This window comes from Notolabrus celidotus, chromosome 15 (assembly GCF_009762535.1).
Source record: "Notolabrus celidotus isolate fNotCel1 chromosome 15, fNotCel1.pri, whole genome shotgun sequence".
NCBI classification, from domain to species: domain Eukaryota; kingdom Metazoa; phylum Chordata; class Actinopteri; order Labriformes; family Labridae; genus Notolabrus; species Notolabrus celidotus.
The window spans coordinates 3,903,423-3,928,320 of NC_048286.1; the positions used below are offsets into that span (position 1 = coordinate 3,903,423).

General features: G+C 39.3%; 1 protein-coding gene across 2 annotated transcripts in view; it reads right to left on the reverse strand.

Annotated features, from left to right (window-relative positions):
• Nucleotides 1–24,898, reverse strand: part of dip2ca (disco-interacting protein 2 homolog Ca) — a 228,952-nt gene that overhangs the window by 41,862 nt on the left and 162,192 nt on the right. For both annotated transcript variants that reach the window (XM_034703282.1, XM_034703283.1), the window contains exons 9-16: nucleotides 21,079–21,170; nucleotides 14,614–14,724; nucleotides 11,208–11,331; nucleotides 6,983–7,092; nucleotides 3,469–3,571; nucleotides 3,284–3,348; nucleotides 3,035–3,128; nucleotides 1,062–1,181 (exon numbers count right to left, since the gene is read on the reverse strand). In XM_034703282.1, coding sequence (XP_034559173.1) covers nucleotides 1,062–1,181; nucleotides 3,035–3,128; nucleotides 3,284–3,348; nucleotides 3,469–3,571; nucleotides 6,983–7,092; nucleotides 11,208–11,331; nucleotides 14,614–14,724; nucleotides 21,079–21,170 — 819 coding nt within the window. The remainder of the gene's footprint in view (nucleotides 1–1,061; nucleotides 1,182–3,034; nucleotides 3,129–3,283; nucleotides 3,349–3,468; nucleotides 3,572–6,982; nucleotides 7,093–11,207; nucleotides 11,332–14,613; nucleotides 14,725–21,078; nucleotides 21,171–24,898) is intronic.

Sequence of the window (24,898 nt, forward strand, 5' to 3'; positions counted from 1 at the left end):
AAATTTATAGAAATGTACCAAATTGTATTTTTTTCCCCCCAATGGACTCATTGCTGGCCGTTTTAAAACAGTCCATTCTTTCCTTTTTAAACCAATTCCTGCGTGCTTTTGGATGTGTGCTTTGGGTCTTGGTCTTGCTGGAGGACCCATGATCTTCAACTCAAACCAAGTGTTCTTACCCTGGGTGGGACAATTCGCTCTAAAATGTCTTGACTGTCTCTGATTTCATGATTCCTGTGATACTGTCAAGGCCTCCAGTACCAGATGCAGCAAAGCAGCCCCACAGCATTATGGATCCTCCACCATGTTTAACTGTTGGTAGGGTGTTCCCTTCTTTGTAGGCTTCATTGCGCCGTCTGTAAACAAACTGTTGGTGTGCATTGCCAAACAGCTCTATTTTTGTTTCATCTGTCCACAGAACATATTCCCAGAGGGATTGGGGTTTGTCCAGGTACTCTTTGGCAAAGATTAGTCGTTCCTTTTATGTCTTTTCCTCAGCAATGGTGTCTTCCTTGACCTTCACCCATGAAGCCCTGTTGGTTTAGTGTGCGGCTTATGGTACTTGTTGAAACCATGACCCCAGACTGTTCCAGGTTGTCCTTCAGGTCTCTGGATGTTTGACGTGGTGTTTTTTTCCACCATTCGTACCAACCTTCAAAGACTTTTCTCATCAATTTTTCTCTTCCCCCCACGTCCAGGGAGGTTCTTGACATTTCCATGCTTGGCAAACTTCTTAACATTACGCACAGTTGAAACAGGGATACCAAGGTCTTTGGAGATGGTCTTATACCCTTTGGAGGTCTTGTGTTTGCTAATTATCACACTTCTGATGTCCTCAGACAGCTCCTTTGTCTTCACCATTGTGACAAAGGAACAGGGGAACAGGCTTTTTTAAAACACGGATGTTATCATTCATTGGCCAATAATGGTGAGCAGGACGGTATGTGCTGTTTTTTGGTATAATGAAAACAAACATCCTCCAACAAAAGTGTTATCTTTAAACTGGTATTAAATGTTCATGGTCCCCACAAGCTGAACCCTTTCAATTTTTTACTTCTTACAGGGATTTGAACCGTCAGCCACCACCAGCATGCGCAGAGAGCTCAGGCTGATGTCTCGCTGCTCCCGGTGGGCCACCAGAGCCCAGTGCATATCCCGCGACTTCACACACGCCACCTTAGCTGGACACAGAACACACACCAACGTCACACATAGAATTTCTACACCATAACAATTATTATGTTATCATTCATTATTAAGTAAATGGTTACAAATTCCACATTACCTTTACTTTAAAACAGATTGTAAATATTAGCTTTATTGTTTAAATTAGTGAATTAAGGGAAAAAATGAAACAAATGTTATCTAACATCATTCAAACATATAAAGAGAAGAAAAGGGAAAATAATATACTTCCAGTTTTCTAAAATAAACTAAGCTCACCTTTTCTGGCTTAATTTGTGTAAAATCATAATTCTGATTCATTGAAAACTTTAACTGCATACACTGTAACTGTAGTCTTGTAAAAACAGGACTCTTACTTTAATATTACAACCTGATTCTTATAAAATTACAACTTTATTTTTGTAAAGTTATGACTATTATTGTTAAGTTACAAATCTATTATTGTAAAATTAACATTTTGTTTGGGTACATTCATGACTCAAATATTGGAAGGTTACAACTATTCTCTTGAAAAATTAGGACTCCAGTATTGTAAAGTTACAACTCTAGGCTTGAAAAGGTTACTACTCCATTAGCATAATACTACAGTTAGATTCTTTTAAAATAACAACTTTACTTTTGTAAAATTAGGACTCCTGCTTTGTAAATTTACTATTCTAGTCTTGTAAATTTACTGCTCCATCACCATAATATAACAGTTTGATTCTTGTAAAATTACAACTTTACTTTTGTAAAGTTTTGACTCTATTATTTTAAAGCTACAGTTAATTTCTTGTAAAATTTTAGCTTTATTTTTGTAAATTCTGGACTCTATTATTGTTAAGTTAAAACACTTTTTTGTAAAATTAGGGCTCAGGTATTATAAAGTCATGACTCTAGTCTTGGAAAGTTATAACTCTATTACTTCAATATTACAACTTAACTCTTGTTAAATTACAACTTTACTTTGGGAAAGTTATGACCCAATACTGTAAAATCTTAGCTTTATTTTAGTAAAGATATGACTATTTTTGTAGAGTATATCTCTATTTGTGTTAAATTTCAGCTAGATTTTTGTAAAGTTATCACTCTCATTGTAAAGCTACAACTCTTTTCTTGTAAAATTAGGACTCCAGTCTTGTAAAGTTACCACTCTATTCCTGTAAAATATTAGCTCTATCTTTGTAATGTTAAAACTTTATAAAATAAAAATAAAATTTCAGATTTTTTTTTACATTTATGACTAGTATTGTAATGTTAACCTTTCCTTATAAAATTTCATTTTTATTTTTGTAAAGTTATGGCTATTATTGTAAAGTTACAACTCTTGTAAAATTAGGACTTAAGTCTTGTAAATTTACAAATCTATTACTTTAATTTTACAACTTGATTCTTGTTAAATTACAGCATTACTTTTGTAAAGTTAAGACTTTATCATTAAGTTACACATTTATTCATGTAAAATTTCTGATTTATAATAGTAAAATTTCATTTCATTTCTTGTTTAATGAGGACTCTAGTCTTGTAAAGTCATGCCTCTATTCATAAAAATGAACAACTTTACATGTACAATGAAGATTGATTTATTTGTAAAATTATGACTTTATTCTTGTTGTATTACGACCTTGCCAAGTTATATTACGATTTTATTTTGGAAATATTTTTCATTATTTTCAAGGTGGCCCTTAAACTGCTTATCAGCTGGGACACAATTTATAAACTGAAAATCACACCAAAAATAGGCTGAAAGAATCGTTCAGACTCACTTCAAATGACATGAGTTAATCTAATGATTGATGTTAGCACATTTGTAACACAATGATAAAAAGACTTTTGAATTACTTCCTCCTATCTGAGCTGATTTAGTTACCTTTGTACTGGCAGACTTTCTGGATCCAGGAGAGAGGGTTGACCTTCATGAGGGCGTAGGGAATACTGATGACATGCATCATATTCATTACACTCTGACAGAGACAGAGAGGCAGAAAACAAGAGACGTTTTAAAATGACTTAATAAAGAAGAATGGAGTTCAAATATGTCAAACTTGTTCAAGGAAAAATATATCATGACAGCTGGTTGAGTTTTGCTGCTCCAGTGGCTCAAGTGTGTTTTTCTTACAGTCAGGACGGCGTGCCACAGTCCAACATCCTTCTTGAAGTCTAATACATTCACTATGGTCTCAGCTGGAGGAGACAGAGACACAGAGATTCAGCTCAGTTAGAAACAACACAATATTGTGATGAGCGTTGTGGAGTTAATGATGTTAAATGGTCTCTGAGTGTGAAAGCATGTGTGTGTATTACCTTCTGTGTAAGAGCAGGACTGCGTGAGGGTCTGGCAGTGTGTGAGCATGGCTATCCTCATCACCGTCACACCGAGGACGCTGCCGTCCTTACACGTCTTATACTGGACACAGAAACAGACAGGACAGGAGGGGGTGTGATTACTGCAGTATTTAATATGAGAATATTAGACAAGTTTTACACCTTTTAACTAGAAATGGTTCTATTCTTTTTGAAGTGTGGTTGACGCTCAGCTCGGCCCCTTTGTTGAGAGACCAGTGGGAGAACCAGAACGAAAGCTACGCTATCAACGCTTCCACGTGACTTAGCTTTTTTTTTTTTAAATTCCGACCAAAGAGCTATTCTTTCGTAAATGTACGCTCTATTTGGGAATTTGTCGGTACTTTATTTTGCTAGAAAGCTGATTTGTTGTTGCAACAAATTTACAAATAAATTTACAACCAGCTGATTCTGATGGAAAAGGAAGTGTACCAAATACCGGAAGTGAACTGGAAGTGATCCTAGGAGCAGAAGCAATCTACTATGGATTTTCAAAATAAAAGACATCTAATGGAGCAACGCCTGCGAGCTAGTTCAGGCAGACAACTCAAGCTGCAATGCCATACACGTCACATGTCCCACTCTCATAACCATCATCCAATCCTGCCCTCTGCCTCTCAAATTGGTGGTCTATTTAAACTTAGAAAATCTCTCATCTCTCCCTCTGCCTGTCAACACCTCTGCTGCTGCATGCCTATTGCTGATATTTTCTTCTTCCCCACCGCCTCCCCAGCATCCACCTGCAGGCTCCGGGGGTGTTTAGTATGTTTTGCTCATCACTCCTCAATGTCTGCATGTAAACTTATCTGCAGGGAGTGATGAGGCCGGAGCCTGGGCGCCAAACATGAATATGTATTTGCTGCTACAATAAACAATTTAAACGTGAGTTGTCTGACTGAAATAATAAAATGTACAAAAATGTGTGTTTCAAATTTGAAGTTGCTTATATTTTGAAATGACACATAAGATCGAGCTGGAATTATGAGGTTGTCCACTATTACAGGGGTTGCAAAACCTTTCAGCCTGCAACCTCCAAAATACAGATGCAGAAGACTCGTGACCCCCACTGTCCCTCCAAGTGATTAAATGTTGCTTCATACTTCATTTAGCTAGTCTGCAGAGCATTAGCCTACCTGCATGCACATGTGGCTGTGTTTCCTGTGCTGTTATGAATGAACCTGCTGCTACTGATGCTAACTGTTAAATAACCCGAACCTCAGGAGTCATCAGGCAACAAAGAAAGGCAGAACACTAATGAAACTATTTTTATTTGCAAGGTTTTATTTCAAATTTAACTTTTATTTTTGTATACATTTTCACAATAATGGGTAAAATATATGCCATTTTAGATTATTTAATAAAAAAACATTCTGGAAGACATCTCGCAACTCCCCATTAGTGTCTCACAACCATAGAATGTATAAATAATGGACGTAGTATTCGTGACGTCACCCATCTGTTCCTGAGCGCTGTTTTGAAGCCAATCGACAGCGGCAGCCATATTGGAAATGCGGAACTCCACCAGGCATAGTGTGACGTAAAAGGGGCGGAGTTTGAGCCTCTCAGCCAACAGCTATGTGTTCCTGACCGGGAGTTAAGTCAGTCATGTCCTTATTTGGGCAAAAACTCGTAATCTTAATATCTTCTGAACCGTCGCGTTACAAAAAAATCCCCCCCCGTACAGTGTGTGCCAATAGAGAAATTAGCTACGTAGAGCCAAGCCCTTTTTTGAACCAGGCTGTAAACATGTTTATTAATGCTGCAAAGATTGTCTTTTTCCCATTCATGTCTATGTGGTTTCCGGTGTTTCTGCAGTCAGCCTCAAGTGCATTCTCGATGAATTGCAGTTTATAACACTTCCGCATGGGCTTCATAGTTTGAGACCGGAGGTTGCCACTTGCTCACAACCCGTCAGGGGGTCCCCACCCCCACAACCCCTGCACTATTAGTCTGAATTAAAATGGAAACTGGGATTCTGTTTACAATCTCACTTTGAATTAATCCCAAAATCATTGTAATATGTTCAATTTTCAACGTGTTTTTATTTTGAAATTCCAAATCAGATATAGCCAGTAGAATCTGCTGTTTGTAAATATGTTTTTGGACTTGTAAAAATGTTCTGTTACTTGTAAAAGTGTTTCTCATTTTGTAAATATGTTTTCTTAAATATATATATTTTTCAGGCTTGGTGAAAGTGTTTTGCTAATGTAAGTTGCTTTTATTTTGAAATGACACATCAGATCAAACTTGGCCTCGATGGATTCCATAATGAGGTTGCCCACTAATAGTCTGAATTGAAATGAGTCAGTGGAAACCGGTATTTTGTTCATAATCTCCCTTTGAATTTATCCAAAATCATTGTAATATGTTATATTTACAAAGTTTTTTATTTTGAAATCCCAAATCAGATATAGCCGGTAGAATCTGCGTTTGTAAATTTGTTTGTGGACTGGTAAAATTGTTCTGTCACTTGTAAAAGTGTTTTTCATTTTGTAAATACATTTTCTTGAATAGTACACTTTTTTTCAGGCTTGGTAAAAGTGTTTTGCTAATGTAAGTTGCTTTTATTTTGAAATGACACATTGGATCAAGATGGGATTGGATGGATTAAATTTTAATGAGGTTGCCCACTATTAGTCGGATTTAAAATGAGTCATTGGGAACTGGGATTTTGTTCATAATCCCACCAAATCATTTTAATATGTTACTTTTCCAACATTTTTTATTTTGAAATTCCAAAACAGATATATCTGGTAGAATCTGCTGTTTGTGAATTTGTTTTTAACCTTGGTTTAAGTGTTTTGCTAATTTAATTTAGTTTTATAAATTGCAATAATGTTTTCCAAAATCTGATTTTTGTTTCCAATTTTGTGAAAGTGTTTCATCATTTGTGAATTTGCTCTTCTCAACCACCGTATATAATTCTCTCTCCAGAAACGATGCCCTCGATGTAAAAGCTCAGCCACATATCAGACAAACTGCTGCTGGGAGTGAAATGAGGCAGATACTGTGCTGCTATTAAAGTAATGAATCATTTTCAGACATTATGTTTGAAAAATAGAAAGTTAGCGTTGCTGAAAAATGTTAAAAGACTAATTCTTTTGAGTCGTTTCATGCGTCTGGAGCGTCTGGGAAGCAGCCTGTGGTAAAAGAAAAGGTCGATCGTTTTCAATCATGCCTCTACTTTCATCATTTTCCTTTCAGCCTTTTTCAATCCCCGGTGCAATCAAGGAGACATTTCACCTCACTGCTGGTGCAATTACTTCCCCGCGGCTTAAAGGAACGTCAGGTAAATTCAAATCAAATCAACCAGACCAGATGATAGCATTGACCAGCAGCAAGCAGAGACACAGTGAAACATCCACCCTGCAGTGTGATTCTAATCACAAAGACATGGAGCACCATTGATTTCCATTCAGGTAACCACCGGGACTACACGAGTGGAAATGTTTCAGTGTTTGTGTAAGTGTGTTACCTCGATGTAGGCAGTGTCCTGGTTGGCATCCTTGATATGTGGGAACCAGTCTCGGGGAGGTTTGGAGAGGTGTTTGGACTCTGTGACGAACCACAGCACCTTGGGCCAGCCTGGACACAAAGGGACACAAAACAAACATCCCAATGTCACTCGCCTTGCCAAACCATGTGTGTCACAAACAGCCTGTTTCAACACTGACGTCAGAGGGTGTTCATTGATTTTCTAAACCTTGTTCCCACTGGATAGGAAAAACATTTGATTTGATTTGATTTGATGTCTTTATTTCAAACATGTAAAAGTAAAATAGAAAAAAAAATACAAGTAGAAAAGAAGAAATAGTTATATAAAAGAAACAAAATCAATCAGTTCCATCAGCAAGCAGTGAAACAATTTACTTTACATGTGAGAAAAGGAGTAGGAAGAAGTTAAACTTATCTAATCCTACCCCTTTATTCAAATCTTCATATTTACACCTACAATCAAAAGTAAACCCCTTGTGATTATCAACACTTGTCCTTCTCCTTGTACCTCATGAAAATCATTTCTTTATACCTCTTCCTGAACTGCATTATGTTCAGACATTGCTGTAGCTCCATATTGAGACTGTTCCACAGTTTTACTCCACAGACTGAAATACAAAGACTTCTCCTTGTGATGCAAACACTCACCGTCTTTAATCTTAACTTCCCTCTGAAGTTATAACCCCCCTCTCTTTCAAAGAACAGTCTTTGAATATTTCCTGGAAGGAGATTTTTCCTTGCCTTAAACACAATTTGTGCAGTTTTAAAATCTACAAGGTCAAATCAAATTTTCAATATTTTGGATTTGAGGAACAATGAATGTGTGTGTTCACGTAAATCAACATTGTGAACTATTCTGATGGCTCTTTTCTGTAGTACTGACAGTGGTTGCAGGGAGCTTTTATAAGTGTTTCCTCAAACCTCAGCACAGTAACAGAGATATGGTGAAATAAGTGAACAGTAGAGAATGTGTAGTGATTTATGATCCAGAATGTTCTTGGCTTTGGCGAGAACGGAAATGCTTCGAGTCAGCTTGGATTGAATGTGTTTAATGTGAGGTTTCCAGCAAATTGTATCATCTATTATTACACCAAGGAATTTATGTTCATGTACTCTTTCTATGTTGACCTCCCCCAATCTGTACTAGTGTGTTATTGTTAGATTTATTGTTTCCAAATACCATGATTTTTGTTTTTTTTAAATGAAACGATAATTTGTTTTTGTCAAACCATATTTTTAATTTGCAGATCTCCAAGGTGATTAAATCGAAAGGTTGCTGGAAATGTTAACCAGAAACTAAAAAGTTTGTATCATCAGTAAAAAGTACTATTTAAAAAACCTGAGAAACTTTGCATATGTCGTTGATATAGAGAATAAAAAATGTAGGTCCCAACACAGACCCCTGGGGGACACCACAAGTTATGTCCAAAAATTTCGACTCAAACTGTCCCATCTTCACAAACTGTTGCCTGTTTTTAAAATAGCTTCTTACCCAATTCAAAACTACTCCCCTTATCCCGTACCGTTCCAGTTTATTGATTATTGATTTATTGTGTCAAATGCTTTTTTTTTAGATCGATGAATACCCCGGCAGTGATCTTTTTTTTGTCCATGGAGTTGGTGATTTCTTCAATGAGTTCAGTTAGAGCCAGTGATGTTGACTGATTTGATCTGAAGCCATATTTACTGTCAGAGAGTACATTGTGTTTGTCTATGAATTTGTCTAATCTCTTATTGAAGAGCTTTTCTAGGATTTTTGAGAATTGTGGAGGAAGAGAAACAGGCCTGTAATTTGTGAAGTGGTGTTTGTCTCCAGTTTTGAACATCGGTTTGACTTTAGCTATTTTTATTTTGTTTGGACATTGTCCTGTTTGAAATGATAAGTTAAAAATGTGAGTCAGAGGTTTTGAAATCCCCTCAATAACCTTTTTTTACTGTTTTCATATCTATATCATAACTATCAGTTGATGTGTTGTTTTTACTCTTACTAATAATATCTATTACTTCTCTTTCCTTTATTGCTTTGAGGAACATTGAATGAGGATTTCTTTCTATAAGATGATCATTTCCAGGCTCACATGTTTTTGGATCAGGGATTTTTTCTGCTAAGTTCAGTCCAACACCCACAAAATATGTAATACAGTTATTGACAATTTCATCCATGTTATTAATGTTCTCATCATTTTCAATATAATACGGAGGGTTGGTTACCTGTCTAGACTCTCTGATAATACTGTTTAATATCTTCCACATACCTTTAATATTATTTTTTTTATTATTTTCTAATAATTTATTATAATATTCCTTTTTACATATTCTCATAATATTAGTTAACTTGTTTTTATATTTCTTGTATTTATTTTCTGCCTCTTTAGTTCTATGTTTTAAAAACTCTCTATATAGAATGTTTTTCTTCTTACAGGTGTTTTGTAATCCTTTAGACATCCACTCATTATCTCTGTTTTTTTGTTTTCTGCTGTAGTACTTGATTGGACATTTTTTATCATATAATAGAGTGAATGTTCTCAAAAATCCCTCATATGCTTTATCAATATCCTTTTCTTTGTAAATAAGTTCCCAGTCATGATTCTGTAGTGGAAGTCACTGCATTAAAAACAGACATGACTCTGTAGTGGAAGTCACTGCATTAAAAACAGACATGACTCTGTAGTGGAAGTCACTGCATTAAAAACAGACATGACTCTGTAGTGGAAGTCACTGCATTTAAAACAGACATGACTCTGTAGTGGAAGTCACTGCATTAAAAACAGACATGACTCTGTAGTGGAAGTCACTGCATTATAAACCGACATGACTGTAGTGGAAGTCACTGCATTAAACACAGACATGACTCTGTCGTGGAAGTCACTGCATTAAAAGCAGACATGACTCTGTAGTGGAAGTCACTGCATTAAAAACAGACATGACTCTGTAGTGGAAGTCACTGCATTAATAACAGACATGACTCTGTAGTGGAAGTCACTGTATTAAAAACAGACATGACTCTGTAGTGGAAGTCACTGCATTAAACACAGACATGACTCTGTAGTGGAAGTCACTGCATTAAACACAGACATGACTCTGTAGTGGAAGTCACTGCATTAAACACAGACATGACTCTGTAGTGGAAGTCACTGCATTAATCAAATTTTGATGAATTAAAATCTGACACTCTTTTTGGAAATCTTGTACACTGTGTATTCCACTTTAAAGAGAAGGGGGACCACCCGGCTGGTTATCAGCTCACAGTTCAAAGCCAGCATCCCTGATGGTATGGGGATCATAAGAGTCCATGTCATGGGTAGCTTCCACATCTGTGAAGGCTCCATTAATGCTGAACAAGATATACAGGTTGAGGAGCAACATATGCTGCCATCCAGACAATGACGTCTTCAGGGAGACCTTACATATTTCAGAGAACCACATTCTGCACGTATTACAACAGCATGGCTCTGTAGTAGAAGAGTCCCGGTGCTAAACCGGCCAGCCTGCCCTTTCCCATCATGAAACGAGAAATCCGACATTTCACTTTAAACTACAGAAACTGTTCTCCTAGGCTCACAAACGTTTACAGAGTGTTTTTAAAAGAAGAGCTGATGCAACACGACGATAAACATGCCCCTCATTGCTGATTGTTAACTGCTGTAAATTCCTGACTATGTGAGGGCTGTTAATGTCTGAATTAATGCTCCTGTTCCTGTCCGGGGAACGAGAAACAATCAGCAACGTGAACGGGATGAGTTTAAAGTCTGGTGATCAATAAGGGGAGCACTCAGCCTTAATGAGACTCACACATGCTGGAAACCCGTACTGAGTGAGGAGCACTAAATCTGGCAGCATCATGTTGCTATTTATAAATCCATTACTGAAAAGCAAACAGTGGTTATTAATCACTCAGAGATTCTCTCTCTCTCTTTCTGGTCAGTGCTAATGTCTCTCGACCTGCATTCATCATGTCTCCTTCCATCCGGTCTCTTTCTCTCCTCCGACTCGTCAGCTGCTTCCCCATCGATTTACAATTCTGCTTCACCGACTCTGCCTCTCGCTCTCTCTGCCCCTCTCTGTCTCTCTATCACCTTGTCCTCCATTACTCAGTAGCTGTCTGTTTCCATCAGTCTATCAATTCGTCCCATAGGGAAGCTGCAGCACAAACTCCCTGCGCTGACATGTGTATATGCGTGACTCTGAGAGTGTATTTCTGAGACCTTTGAACTGTGGGATCTCTCCTGTGGGACTCTTGGGTAACCCTTTATGGCAGGCATCGCTGGTCAAAGCCACCGTCACTCCACAGCTCCCCAACAGGAACCCGATCTGCTGACTGCCCGCGTCCTGCAGAGAGAAACACAGAGATCGGATGTGATTAATCAACTGATTCAGGCCCCAATCAGGTCAAACCTCATGAGCATTAACATCAGTTTGAGTCTACAGCTTCACATCACGAAGTTTCAGCTTTGCGAAAACCTGACAAGTCTGGATGAAATATTTAGTAGAGCAATGTCACTGAGTAATATCCTGCACATCACACAACTCAATGCAAATCCACCAAGAGCATTTCTGCAACCACCTGGAAGTTTAAACTGTAAGCTGTCCTCTACGGGAGACGATTAGAGCCACTGAAAAAAAAATGGGGAGGGCAGGCTGACAAAAAAAAGTAATTTTCATTTTTTAATTCTGAGATAAAAGCTGAATTTTGACTTTAATCTCTGAGATCAAAGCAAGAGTTCTGACTTTGATCTCAGAGACTAAAGTCAGAATTCTGAGATTTAAGTCAGAATCCTGACATTTAAGTCAGAATTCTGAGATCAAAGTCAGAATTCAGAGATTTAAGTCCTAATTCTGAGATTAAAGTCAGATTTCTGAGATCATAATCAGAAAAAAAGATATTTAAATCTTTAGAGAAATCTTTTTGCTTGCCAACCCTCCCAAAAACCTCTTTCTTCAGTGGCCCTAATCCTCTTTGGAAATGATTCCAAAAGCTGACATCATCTTATTTCTCTTCAGTGATGAACATATAAATAACCCAGATTTGTTAAAAAAGTATCAGGGCTTACTTGTGACGTGAAGGTCTAAAAATAAGGTTGTTGTTTTTGATGTGTTATTTTGTCACTGTTGGCCCTCCATACTTTAGCTGTCACAGCGTCTTGCCATAGCCATAGAAAATAAAGACACCACTGCTCTTTTGACGATGCATTTCATCTCGTAGATATGCTTGTTGACTGCCTCTAGATTGACTGAAAGGTAGTGGGACTCATCATTTCCAGTCAGCATTGTTGGACTTCACGACCCCTCTTCAGTCACTGAGACTGCATCCATGTTTTACACAGTCAATGCTTAAATCCATGAACCCACAGTCCGACCTCCGCTGACTATGACACACACTTTGGCCCTCCTGGTACATCCCTGAGGACAGTTACAGCTCTCTGTGACCGCCAATCCAAACTATGACTCAAACATAACATCAGCAGAGATGTTTGGCTCTGATTATCGCTCAGCAGGGCTCGTCGTCTGTGCAGCACCACGGTCTTTTTAATGACTCATGTTTTTAACTCAAACCTCTGCTGAACAATCAAATCCATTGACTGGTGTGCATTAGCCGTGTTCGACTTTGTCGCTTGTGTTTGCAACTTCCTACAACTGGTGGGTGAGAAGATAAAGAAGTAATGGCAATCATGCTGTGTTCTGTAGGGTTTATCAGAATTTCAATTACTGTAATACCCATTGTATTCACAGGGGTTTAGTATATTTAAGTATTATCCTGTACGCACAAGATCATTCTTTCACTAAGACACATTCATTTTCCTGTGTGCACAAAATAGAAACTTATAGCACAAGTACATTGTTTCATACATACAAGTTATTTTCAAGTGCACAAAAGCACATAAGACATCTTGTAGCCACAAGATAATATTTTAGTTTTCATAAATAATTCCCTTCTTGTGCAGACAAGATACATTTCTATTGCCAACAAGGTATTTCCTCAAGGTTTTCTGTGTGTACACAAGTTTATTACAAGGCATTAACTTGTAGGAAAAAGGTCGTCTTTTCCTGTGCACACATTATTTTCTTGTGCCCACAAGGTACATTTTTCACAAGATATCAACTTGTACACACAAGATAGTTTTCTTGTGTGGACAAATAACGTTCTTGTGTGCACACGATTCTAACTTGTAGCACACGTTTATTTTTGTGCACAGAAAACATTATCTTGATCGCACAAGATTATTTTCTCAAAAGGACGCAGTGATTCTTTGTGCGCACAAAATACAAACTTGTGGCACATGTTCATTGTTTCATACGCACATGTTGTTTTGTAGTGTACGCAAGTTCATTTTCTAGCATTAACAAGGTTTCTTGTACGCACAAGCTAATATTTTATTTTTCATAAATAATTCTCTTGTGCCGGTAAGGTACATTTCTACTTCTACAAGGTATTTTCTTGTCCGCACAAGATATCAACTTGTACACACAAGTTATTTGTGTGTACACAAGTTTATTACAAGGCATTAACTTGTAGGAAAAAGGTCATCTTTTCCTTTGCACACATTATTTTCTTCTGCCCACAAGGTAATTTTTTCACAAGATATCAACTTGTACACAAGATAGTTTTCTTGTGTGGACAAATAACATTCTTGTGTGCACACGATACTAACTTGTAGCACACAGAAATTTTTTGTGCACAGAAAACATTGTCTTGTAAGTACAAGATAGTTTTCTCACAAGGACACAGTGATTTTTTATGTGCACACGTTTATTACTTATATAAAGAATAAAGTTACTAACTTGTAGCACAAGTACATTGTTTCATACGCACAAAAGTTCACTTTCTTGCGCACATAAGTTATATCGTTCACATAAGATACAATTTTAGTTTCCATACATGATTCTTCTTATGCAGACAAGATACATTACACTGCCCACAGGGTATTTTCTTGTCTGCACAAGATACTGAATTGTAGCACACATTTATTTTTTGTCCACAGAAGACATTATCTTGAACGCACAAGATTATTTTCTCAAAAGGACGCAGTGATTCTTTGTGTGCACAAGATTATCACATATACAAACTTGTCTATTTGTTTGTTCACAGAATACTTGTGCGCACAAGATTATTTTCTTGCATACACAAGATATCTTGTAAGCATAAGATAAAATTTAAGTTTTCATAAATAAGTCTCTGGTGCGGACAAGATACATTTGAACTTTTTGTGCGCAAGATTATTACAAGAGATTAACTGAAACGCACTAGATTACTTTCTAGTCAGCGCAAGTTGTTATCTCGTGTAGAGAAGCTCCTCAGAAATGCGTATGTTGTCTCTTGTGTGCATAAACATGATGATTGATTTACAATACGCCATTAATCTGATATCTACAGAGCTATATTAGTTCTCTTATACTCTCTTAAATGCTTGAACACAGAAACTAATAGCTGAGCTCACTGCAGGACAGTGTTACACAACACATGGATTAATGCTGTCGCTATGATTTAGCTTGTCAAGCATAATGTGGTGAGCTGCATTTACCTTAAGGGACAACAGGAGCGCTGTGTTTTTTGATGCTTGTGGAACAAATGATGAACCTTTGATGCTAACAGTGTGTATCGTGAAAGCTTACCTTTCTGGTTAGTGGTACTTCTATTGGCACAGGGACGACCTCGGCCAGCAGGCAGCCGTAAAATGCCGTCATGAAGGCAGCAGGGTCGTTGTTCGGGAAGACCAGTGCCACCTGTGGGCAGAGGGAGAGAGGTAAGACAGATGTCAGGAGAACACAAAGTTTGGCTGTTTTTGCAATCACACGGTGAAAAAAGCAGGTTGTGTCTCTCTTGACTGAAGAAGGCGACAAACAAACTACAGGAAACTAAATCACAACTCATCTGTAAGAAATGTGTGCTCACTTGAGAAGAGAATCAAAAAAGAAGTGCTGATAAGGTGGCATTCACTCTCTGTCTCTTTCTTTCTTCCCCTGAATCCTCCCAGTTACCTCTTTCTTTACTTTTTCTGTCCTGCCCATCAGGCATTAAACATTTCCCTCCCCACTCCGCTGTTTCTAACCATTATCTGTCCCTCTCCAGGCTCAGTGTCTTCGGCATCATCCTCTCTGGTTTAGCTCATTTCACTGCGGCTCAAACTTCTCTTCACTGGCATGCTGAGGTTACATTAAATGGTAAGAGCTTTTATATAACAGCACAAAATATGACGTCAAGTCTCTGGAGAGGAAATTTTGAAATTAGAACAAAAAGAACTGTAAAAAGGAGGGAAGTGGTGTATTTTATAAAGGTCTGTTTTGTTATCCCACATCAAATCAATCCGTAGAAAGGAGTCCTGCACACTTCACCTCTGCCTGTTGACACTGTGGCAAAAGAATGTTAGTCTCAGAGCATTGAAGTGCAAAGAAAGCACAGAAGTGGTAGCCAGTTGCAACCAAGCGGCGACCTCTGGTATAAAACTGCAGTTCCTGAAGTGTCCACTAAATGTCCAGGCCTACCTCTGGATCTGTATGCTTGTAGGGATTAGAGCTGTCGCAATATACAGGTATTGACGACACCCATCTTTAAAAATAAATAATTAAGTAGAGATTGATATTGTGCTAAAAATAAGCATAAAGTTATACTGTGTGACTAATTGGGGCGTTTCTTTATACTGGTTGCTATTCGCCATGAAACAGAGGGAAGATGAAGAAGCAGCCCCGGATCGGATAGGTTTCTATTCTAGTCAATGTGTTAACTTCCACTGGATCCGCTCCGTTGTGTTCAGCCTGCCTCTCTGATTCGGCAGGTCAGAGCCCTCTGGATCAGATACAGGGCGAGCCTGCTCGGTGCTGCATTCTGAAAACGCAACATCCAAACGTGGGTGTTGACGGACGAGAGAGCACAGAGCTGGTGGAAGTCCTAGTAGATGACAGATGAAAGCGAGGTACTCAACCTGCACCCAAGAAAGCGTTCTAGCTAGTTTGGGAGTTTTTGGGATATCGTAAAAAAGATGTGGGTGAGTTTTTGTTGAAGAACTTTCTAACGCGGGGCTGGGGATGTGGTTAAAACGCAACTTTGAACATCGTTAGATATGGATGACGATATGTAAGCAAGTCAATTGTGTTTATTATTAAGTTTATGATGCTTGCTTTACCTTAATTTGACTGATAGGGTTGTTTTTCCCAGAGTTTGATAAATATTGTGATAATATTGTTACACACAGTAATCATGAAATTGAAATCTGATATCCTGACAGGATCTTTTCTGTCACACTGTGAGAAACTTGGAACAATCCTAGCCAGCCAAAGTTTAAAACAATAACTTCTTGACTGCCTGTTTTGCTGAAGCTAATCATAGAAGCACTTCCTAAAGCGTAGAAAGTTCATATCGTTTATTTACATTATAATGCCTTGAGTGAGCACTTTGGTAGAGTAATAGCATTCGTGCTAATGTCTGAGCTTACGCTGACGACTTCACTGTCTATACCATGAAAACTCATACATAAAACATATCCTATCTGCCATCTTCCACCTGAGATGTGACCATGAACCAGCTCCAACATGTTTCTATAACGTCACAGCAGCAGAGTCTTTATCTGCTCAGCCATGTTTGGCTCCAGTTGCATGTCATTATGATAACAGTGAACTCCAGCCTAAGTGCTGCCTAATGGCTTCCATATACAATACTGGACTGGGTATGTGTAAGAGTGTCTGTGTTTAAGAGTGTGTGTGTGGTTGGCACTGGGTCGAAGCTATAAGCTAAGTGCACCTGAGTGAATGAGAGGGAGTAATGATGCTTTAACAGGACTAATGTTGACATGTGCAGGTCTCATTGGAGCCGTTCAGGTTTCATATGGAGGTGAATGGAGAGGAATTCACTCTCTGTATCTGTGTTTTTGTGTGTGTGTGTTTTTGTGTGTGTGTGTGTGTGTGTGTGTGTGTGTGTATGTACAAGAGGCTGCAGAGATTGAACAGTATTGTACTGTAAAAAACACTTTGCAAAGGCCAGGCTTGAAGTCTGGAATACCATCTCTCTGATGTAAATGTTTGTCCTATGTAACAGGCGTTTAATATTACACATTCTGAATCAACTGTGCACAGATTTAAAGAGATTACAAGTCATATTTGCGTGCTGTTTTTAATGCAGTGATTTCCACTACAGAGTCATGTCTGTTTATAATGCAGTGACTTCCACTACAGAGTCATGTCTGTTTATAATGCAGTGACTTCCACTACAGAGTCATGACTGTTTTTAATGCAGTGATTTCCACTACAGAGTCATGACTGTTTTTAATGCAGTGATTTCCACTACAGAGTCATGTCTGTTTTTAATGCAGTGACTTCCACTACAGAGTCATGTCTGTTTTTAATGCAGTGATTTCCACTACAGTCATGTCTGTTTTTAATGCAGTGACTTCCACTACAGAGTCATGACTGTTTTTAATGCAGTGATTTCCACTACAGAGTCATGTCAGTTTTTAATGCAGTGACTTCCACTACAGAGTCATGTCTGTTTTTAATGCAGGGATTTCCACTACAGAGTCGTGTCTGTTTTTAATGCAGTGACTTCCACTACAGAGTCATGTCTGTTTTTAATGCAGTGACTTCCACTACAGAGTCATGTCTGTTTTTAATGCAGTGACTTCCACTACAGAGTCATGTCTGTTTTTAATGCAGTGACTTCCACTACAGTCATGTCTGTTTTTAATGCAGTGACTTCCACTACAGAGTCATGTCTGTTTTTAATGCAGTGACTTCCACTACAGAGTCATGCCTGTTTTTAATGCAGTGACTTCCACTACAGAGTCATGTCAGTTTTTAATGCAGTGACTTCCACTACAGAGTCATGTCTGTTTTTAATGCAGTGACTTCCACTACAGAGTCATGTCTGTTTTTAATGCAGTGACTTCAACTACAGAGTCATGCCTGTTTTTAATGCAGTGACTTCCACTACAGAGTCATGCCTGTTTTTAATGCAGTGACTTCCACTACAGAGTCATGTCTGTTTTTAATGCAGTGACTTCAACTACAGAGTCATGCCTGTTTTTAATGCAGTGACTTCCACTACAGAGTCATGTCAGTTTTTAATGCAGTGACTTCCACTACAGAGTCATGTCTGTTTTTAATGCAGTGACTTCAACTACAGAGTCATGTCTGTTTTTATTGCAGGGATTTCCACTACAGAGTCATGTCTGTTTTTAATGCAGTGACTTCCACTACAGAGTCATGTCTGTTTTTAATGCAGTGACTTCCACTACAGAGTCATGTCTGTTTTTAATGCAGTGACTTCCACTACAGAGTGAGTCATGTCTGTTTTTAATGCAGTGACTTCCACTACAGAGTCATGTCGCTTTTTAATGCAGTGACTTCCACTACAGAGTCATGTCTGTTTTTAATGCAGTGACTTCCACTACAGAGTCATGTCTGTTTTTAATGCAGTGATTTCCACTACAGAGTCATGTCTGTTTTTAATGCAGTGACTTCCACTACAGAGTCATGTCTGTTTTTAATGCAGGGATTTCCACTACAGAGTCATGTCTGTTTTTAATGCAGTGATTTCCACTACAGAGTCATGTCTGTTTTTAATGCAGTGACTTCCACTACAGAGTCATGACTGTTTTTAATGCAGTGATTTCCACTACAGAGTCATGTCTGTTTTTAATGCAGTGACTTCCACTACAGAGTCATGTCTGTTTTTAATGCAGTGACTTCCACTACAGAGTCATGTCTGTTTTTAATGCAGTGACTTCCACTACAGAGTCATGTCTGTTTTTAATGCAGTTTAAGTGCAGTCTAAGTGTTAAAAAAGAAAGACGCCTTGAAACTTCAAATTATCTTTAAAATGATGGGGATTGTGTTTAATTTGTTTGATGCATGCTTTGTTAGCTAATTAGCCAGCTAGCTTCCCTGAGTTAAGACTCCTTAAAAAAAAACTCAGTAAATCTCTGTTCTTTAATCATCCTACAAAACACATTCCTCTGTCCAAATAAGACAACTGTTTCCCTCTGTGTGCAGCTTGTCATAACTTCAGTAAAATGGTGGAAAAGATAAGTTTGTAATTCACTACGGACTCACTGAGACACTTAAAAAACACACACACTGGCATCGAGCCAGCTTTGACTTGGTCTCCAGCCGAGCAGGAAATTGAGCTTAAAATAAAGATGAAAGAGGGACGAGAAGAAAGAGAACAGAGACGTCACATAGCTGCAAACACATGTGGGAGCATGACTGAACCTTTTCCACTTCAGCCTGAACGTCTGTTGATGTGTGGAGGCACGTGGAGAGTGGGGCAAAGAGGCCCTGAGTGTGGTGTGATGATTACAACGACAGCAAAGCAATGGATGGACTGCACATGTGTCGCTTTTTACTATATTCAGTGTGTCTGGTCTCCTGGGGGTTTTGGCCACTATCCAAAGATCTTGAAAGGTGATGTCAGTAAACAGCTTGTTTTGTCAGCCCAGCTGCTCTGTGATGTTTTAAATCTGTTGAGCCAAAGAGATAACACGGGAGAGGTCTGATGTTATCGCTCTGGTAACGCCTGATTACTACAACTAAAAACAGAAACATTATCTCCGTCACATTCAGTCGTAGTCTTGACTTCTCACTGATAGTTTGTTTGCTTGGGTTTCTGGGGTCTGAAATTTCAAACGTGACAAACAAAAAACACAGTATGTCACTTTACAGCTGTAAACATCTGGATTTATCAGAGTACTCCAAATCTGTTCAAGGATATCCAAAGTGCTTTATATAAGAGAGTGACCATACAGCTGTTTCCACAAACATAAAATCAATCACAGCTTTAGAGTCAGGAGCACCACTACTGCCATCTTCTTTATGTAGTACCTAGCCAGCTAGCTAGCTTATTGGGATCTCCCGATCCCAATTTCAACTAGCAGATGGGAGCCGATTAGCATTAGCAACCTCTTGGCTAGCAGTAGCTACCATTCTGTATACCGGCATGTCGCTCCTTAACTAACAGCAGCTTCAGTTCTCTATACCGGCATGTTGCTCCTTAGCTAACAGCAGCTTCTGTTCTCTACACCGGCAGGTCGCTCCTTAGCTAGCAACAGCTTCTGTTCTCTACACAGGCAGGTCGCTCCTTAGCTAGCAGCAGCTTCTGTTCTCTACACAGGCAGGTCGCTCCTTAGCTAGCAACAGCTTCTGTTCTCTACACAGGCAGGTCGCTCCTTAGCTAGCAGCAGCTTCTGTTCTCTACACAGGCAGGTCGCTCCTTAGCTAGCAGCAGCTTCTGTTCTCTACACTGGCAGGTCGCTCCTTAGCTAGCAGCAGCTTCTGTTCTCTACACAGGCAGGTCGCTCCTTAGCTAGCAGCAGCTTCTGTTCTCTACACCGGCAGGTCGCTCCTTAGCTAGCAGCAGCTTCTGTTCTGTATACCGGCATGCCACTCCTTAGGTAGCAGCAGCTTCCATTCTCTATACCGGCATGCCACTCCTTAGCAAGCAGCAGCTTCCATTCTCTATACCGGCATGCCACTCCTTAGGTAGCAGCAGCTTCCATTCTCTATACTGGCATGCCACTCCTTAGGTAGCAGCAGCTTCCATTCTCTATACCGGCATGCCACTCCTTAGGTAGCAGCAGCTTCCATTCTCTATACCGGCATGCCACTCCTTAGCAAGCAGCAGCTTCCATTCTCTATACTGGCATGCCACTCCTTAGGTAGCAGCAGCTTCCATTCTCTATATACCGGCATGCCACTCCCTAGCTAGCAGCAGCTTCCATTCTCTATACCGGCATGCCACTCCTTAGGTAGCAGCAACTTCTGTTCTCTATACCGGCATGCCACTCCTTAGCAAGCAGCAGCTTCCATTCTCTATACTGGCATGCCACTCCTTAGGTAGCAGCAGCTTCCATTCTCTATATACCGGCATGCCACTCCCTAGCTAGCAGCAGCTTCCATTCTCTATACCGGCATGCCACTCCTTAGGTAGCAGCAACTTCTGTTCTCTATACCGGCATGCCACTCCTTAGCAAGCAGCAGCTTCCATTCTCTATACCGGCATGCCACTCCTTAGCAAGCAGCAGCTTCCATTCTCTATACCGGCATGCCACTCAGTTTCTTTCATTGGTTTGTTCTGAATTTCCTGTCACTTACCCGGTCCCCAGGTCTGACCAGTGGTTCCTGTTTGGTTCCCAGTTTGTGCAGCAGGTTGTACGCCACCTTCACGCTCCTGGACCACAGTTTTCCTAAACACAGAGGTGGAAAACGTAATTAGTACAAGGCTGTGTTTTTCTGGACAATGCAACAGAAAGATCGAATGGCAGATTTTCTAAAGTCAAAGGTTAAAGATCTTCTTGTGCAGTGTAGCCAGCACTTCAAATCGGACCTGCAAAACACTTTTCCAACCAAAAGACAGGGGGAGGGACTGTGTTTTGATTGAATTTAATGCCATGTACTTGGCCACCTTTGTAATATAAATTTAACTTCGCTTCCACCTGATTATCTTTTGTTTTGGTGAAATGTTGCCAAACTTTAGACTTAAGGTGCGTAGGTCTGCGTAGCTCCCGTACCTGCGCAGAGACCGATGCACAAAGCCAACGTCTCTCTTTTCTTCCCTGTAACCATTGCTGTAAGATAAACAGCAACATGTATCAGCTCTAACTTCACATAAGTCGTTCAGAATCGCTGTGAAAAAGTAAACGGAGAAGGTAGCAGGGCTGGAAATACAACCCGACTATCAGAGAGACCACACTGCCCTCAGGTGTTTCGGGGGAGTATTGCAGAGCGGCAGGGACACATTGATGCAGAAGTATGTAGGGCTCACGTCCACTTTGACCACTGCGGTATATTATAAACTAGCCTTTATACTTACATTCAGCCATCCTCACAAGCAACGGACCAACGTTACTCTTCTTTGTGTGGTTTATTTAATTCATGCAATTCCGGGTTATACCGGCTAATTCTACTTTATTCAGAAACTTAGATAACAGATGAGTGTATGTGCACCAGTGGTTCAATATACATGACGAGTAATGCAGGATGAGGATCCCAATTTTAATTTCAGAGCTTGTGCAACCATATGCTGAGTAATTTAACAACTTTAAGAAGAGTTGGAGAGATATTTCCATTTTCCTGCATTGAGTATCATCCTGCTCTGTTTGTATTTATTGAAACCATATAACAAAATAAATGCAATTGGTTGCATTTTACCTTTGAGGCTCAGTTGTCTCTGTTCATTAAAGTCTTATCTCCCCACAATAGAATCAATTTCCATCCTTTGCCTTTCTTTTTCCTAATTCAGACTGGCAGACGCAGATATTATGCATGAGCAATCCAGCGTGAGTTCCTCATTGTTTTTCACACTAAATGAGGTTTTTCTGATGTTTGTCAGAGCTAATGAATTGAAGAAAAGGAGAGCTTTGAGGTCCCATGAGCGAAATAGACAGGAGAGAGAGAATGAAGTCAGTCGCTGATAAAGACAGAGCAATAGTCACTCAGTTACCAAAGGTGCAACTATAGCTTATGAAAAGCGTAATAAAAAGGAATTCAATCAATAAATAATGAATCAAGAGGCCAGAAAAACACCCGATGGACTTCTGGAGAAGTTCATTTAGTTATTTAGACTTTCCTGCCAGGAAAGCTTAGAGAGCAATATCCGTCTTTATTGGCCTGACAACAGTTCACAACATTTAAAAGTTATAGTCAGACACAAAGACTGCTAGGGTCTATTACAACTAAAGGGGATACAAAAGGTAAACATATCTGTACCAGGCTGCTTTGGTGGAAATGCGTACCGATTCTTATGTAAGTGGTTGAAGAATTACTTTAAACGTCCCCCCAAAAATTTTTTTTTTGTGAGTTTAAACTGCTGAAAAACACAGAGGGAAGACTGACTATTGACAATGAAACTGAGACTCACTGGAAAAAGGATGCATAGGTTCTAGTAGGGCTGTGTGATAAACCAATAACGATAATTATTGTGATATAATTTTTCTCAATACAAATAAAGCAAATGTTCGATAAAAACTTGATTTATTTAAACCTGTAATTACACCTCCCAGCCACTAGAAAAAGAGGGGCGCTAATGTGCTATAAACGCTAGTTGCCACCCAAGATTAGACAGAAGCAGAAGACAACCAATCATGTCGCAGGATAAGAGGTTGGCCTGCTTTAAGACGTTCGGAGCGGAATGTAAACACAGCTGAAACAGGCGACACTTAAGAAAACGCAAAACCTATCAGCTCAACGTAGAGTCGTTAGTCTGACACTGTGTCGACTCTGTGTTAACTATTAACTTCATACACTTCATTAAATATACTTTCAGGATGTGGGTAAAGGAAGAGCACAGAGACAACTTCTGCTATGCATTCCTGACACGTTTAATGTCCACCGTGACCGTAGGACAACTGAACACTGAATAACCGTGATGCATTCACTGCACTGTGGGAAACAACATCACTCTGCCCGTAACCCTTAGTTATCTTAAAGGGGAGAGCACAACTCAAAACAATACTCGACACATTACACAACTGGATGTATCTTTGTTGTAAAATGAAACAAATTATGCAAATTATCTGAGAAAAAAAAAATCTACAAACTAAAACTTCATAAAAATCTCATCTTACATTAAAGACCTGCTTCCTGTTAGCACCATCAGAAATTATAGATTCAAGAAGTTCATCAGAAAACTAAATCCAGATTCAAGCTAACAAACTGTCTTCAACTTTCACTCAGGGGCAAAAATCTGTATTTCAATTTGAATGAAATGATGATTTGATGTTTATCATGATAATTATCGATATCGACTGATATGAAAAATTTTATCATGATAACATCATTTTCAATATCACCCAGCTCTAGGTGCTGGTCTTGGGGTTGTAAGGAACCAAATAATGACGGCGTTTACTTTGAGGACATGTCTGAAAGGGTAAAGTTTGCTTTGCTTTTGGTCAATCCTTGTAAACAATAACACACACTGAAAAGGAAGTCTTGGCTGGAAGTTGTTTATCACTAACCGCTAACTACATCCGAAAGCCAGAGGAGCTGGCCGTTGTTCCCAGAAGCATCCATTGTCGGGAAAGCAGATTGGGTTTACAAGTTTGTAATGAAACAGTCTCCACATAGAGGATTGTGCAAACCATATGTGGACATACAATTAACATATGTGGGTAGCTTTAGTTTGACAGTTGTCACTTATAACCCTACATGAACGTCCACAACAGCTACCGCATGGCCAACAGGAGAAAGCTGTTATTTCTGTAGGTGTAGGAACTCTTGCAGCAATCCTGAAGGTTTGGGATGTTGAGTTCAAGGACTCTTCATCAGTAATGGTGGGCACCCTGGAGGTGACATCCTGCCACCCGCCAGCTGAAAAACATGTTCAACAATCAGAGGAGAGGATTCCTGCTGGCGTGTGAGAAAGTTTCTCCCCTGCTGAAACAAAACGAGTCCAAATCAGAGAGCTGCAGCTTCAGATGCAATCAGAGTGTTTCTGTGCAGAGCTGGGGTCTGTTTTTGTTTTTTGTAACCATGACATGACTCAGCCTCGCCATAAAAACACAACCAGCAGCCTTTTGTCCTTTCAAGCTGAGGAGGGAAGCAGGCAACAGTCCAATCATCTGCTTTAATTTAATTGATAAGGGCTTCTCTTGTCCTGAAATTAGATAAACGCCATTTGAGAGTAGCAGCTACTTCAGGAACATGACTCTTGGATCAAAACGGGTTCTCTCTGAGGGACAATGAGTCACATACCGAGCCCTTTTGTTCAACTGAAGAGTAACAAACACTGGATCAATGTTTTAGACATGCTGGGGATGAATATCAATGGATAGTAGTGGCCTATTGCACAAGCTACTGTGTGTACTGTTTTAGTTGTGTCTTGAGTAGGGATGGGTACCGAATTCGGTACTTTTATAAGTACTGACCGAATTCCGTCGGTACTACTGAGTACCGACTCACGTAAAATCAAACGGTA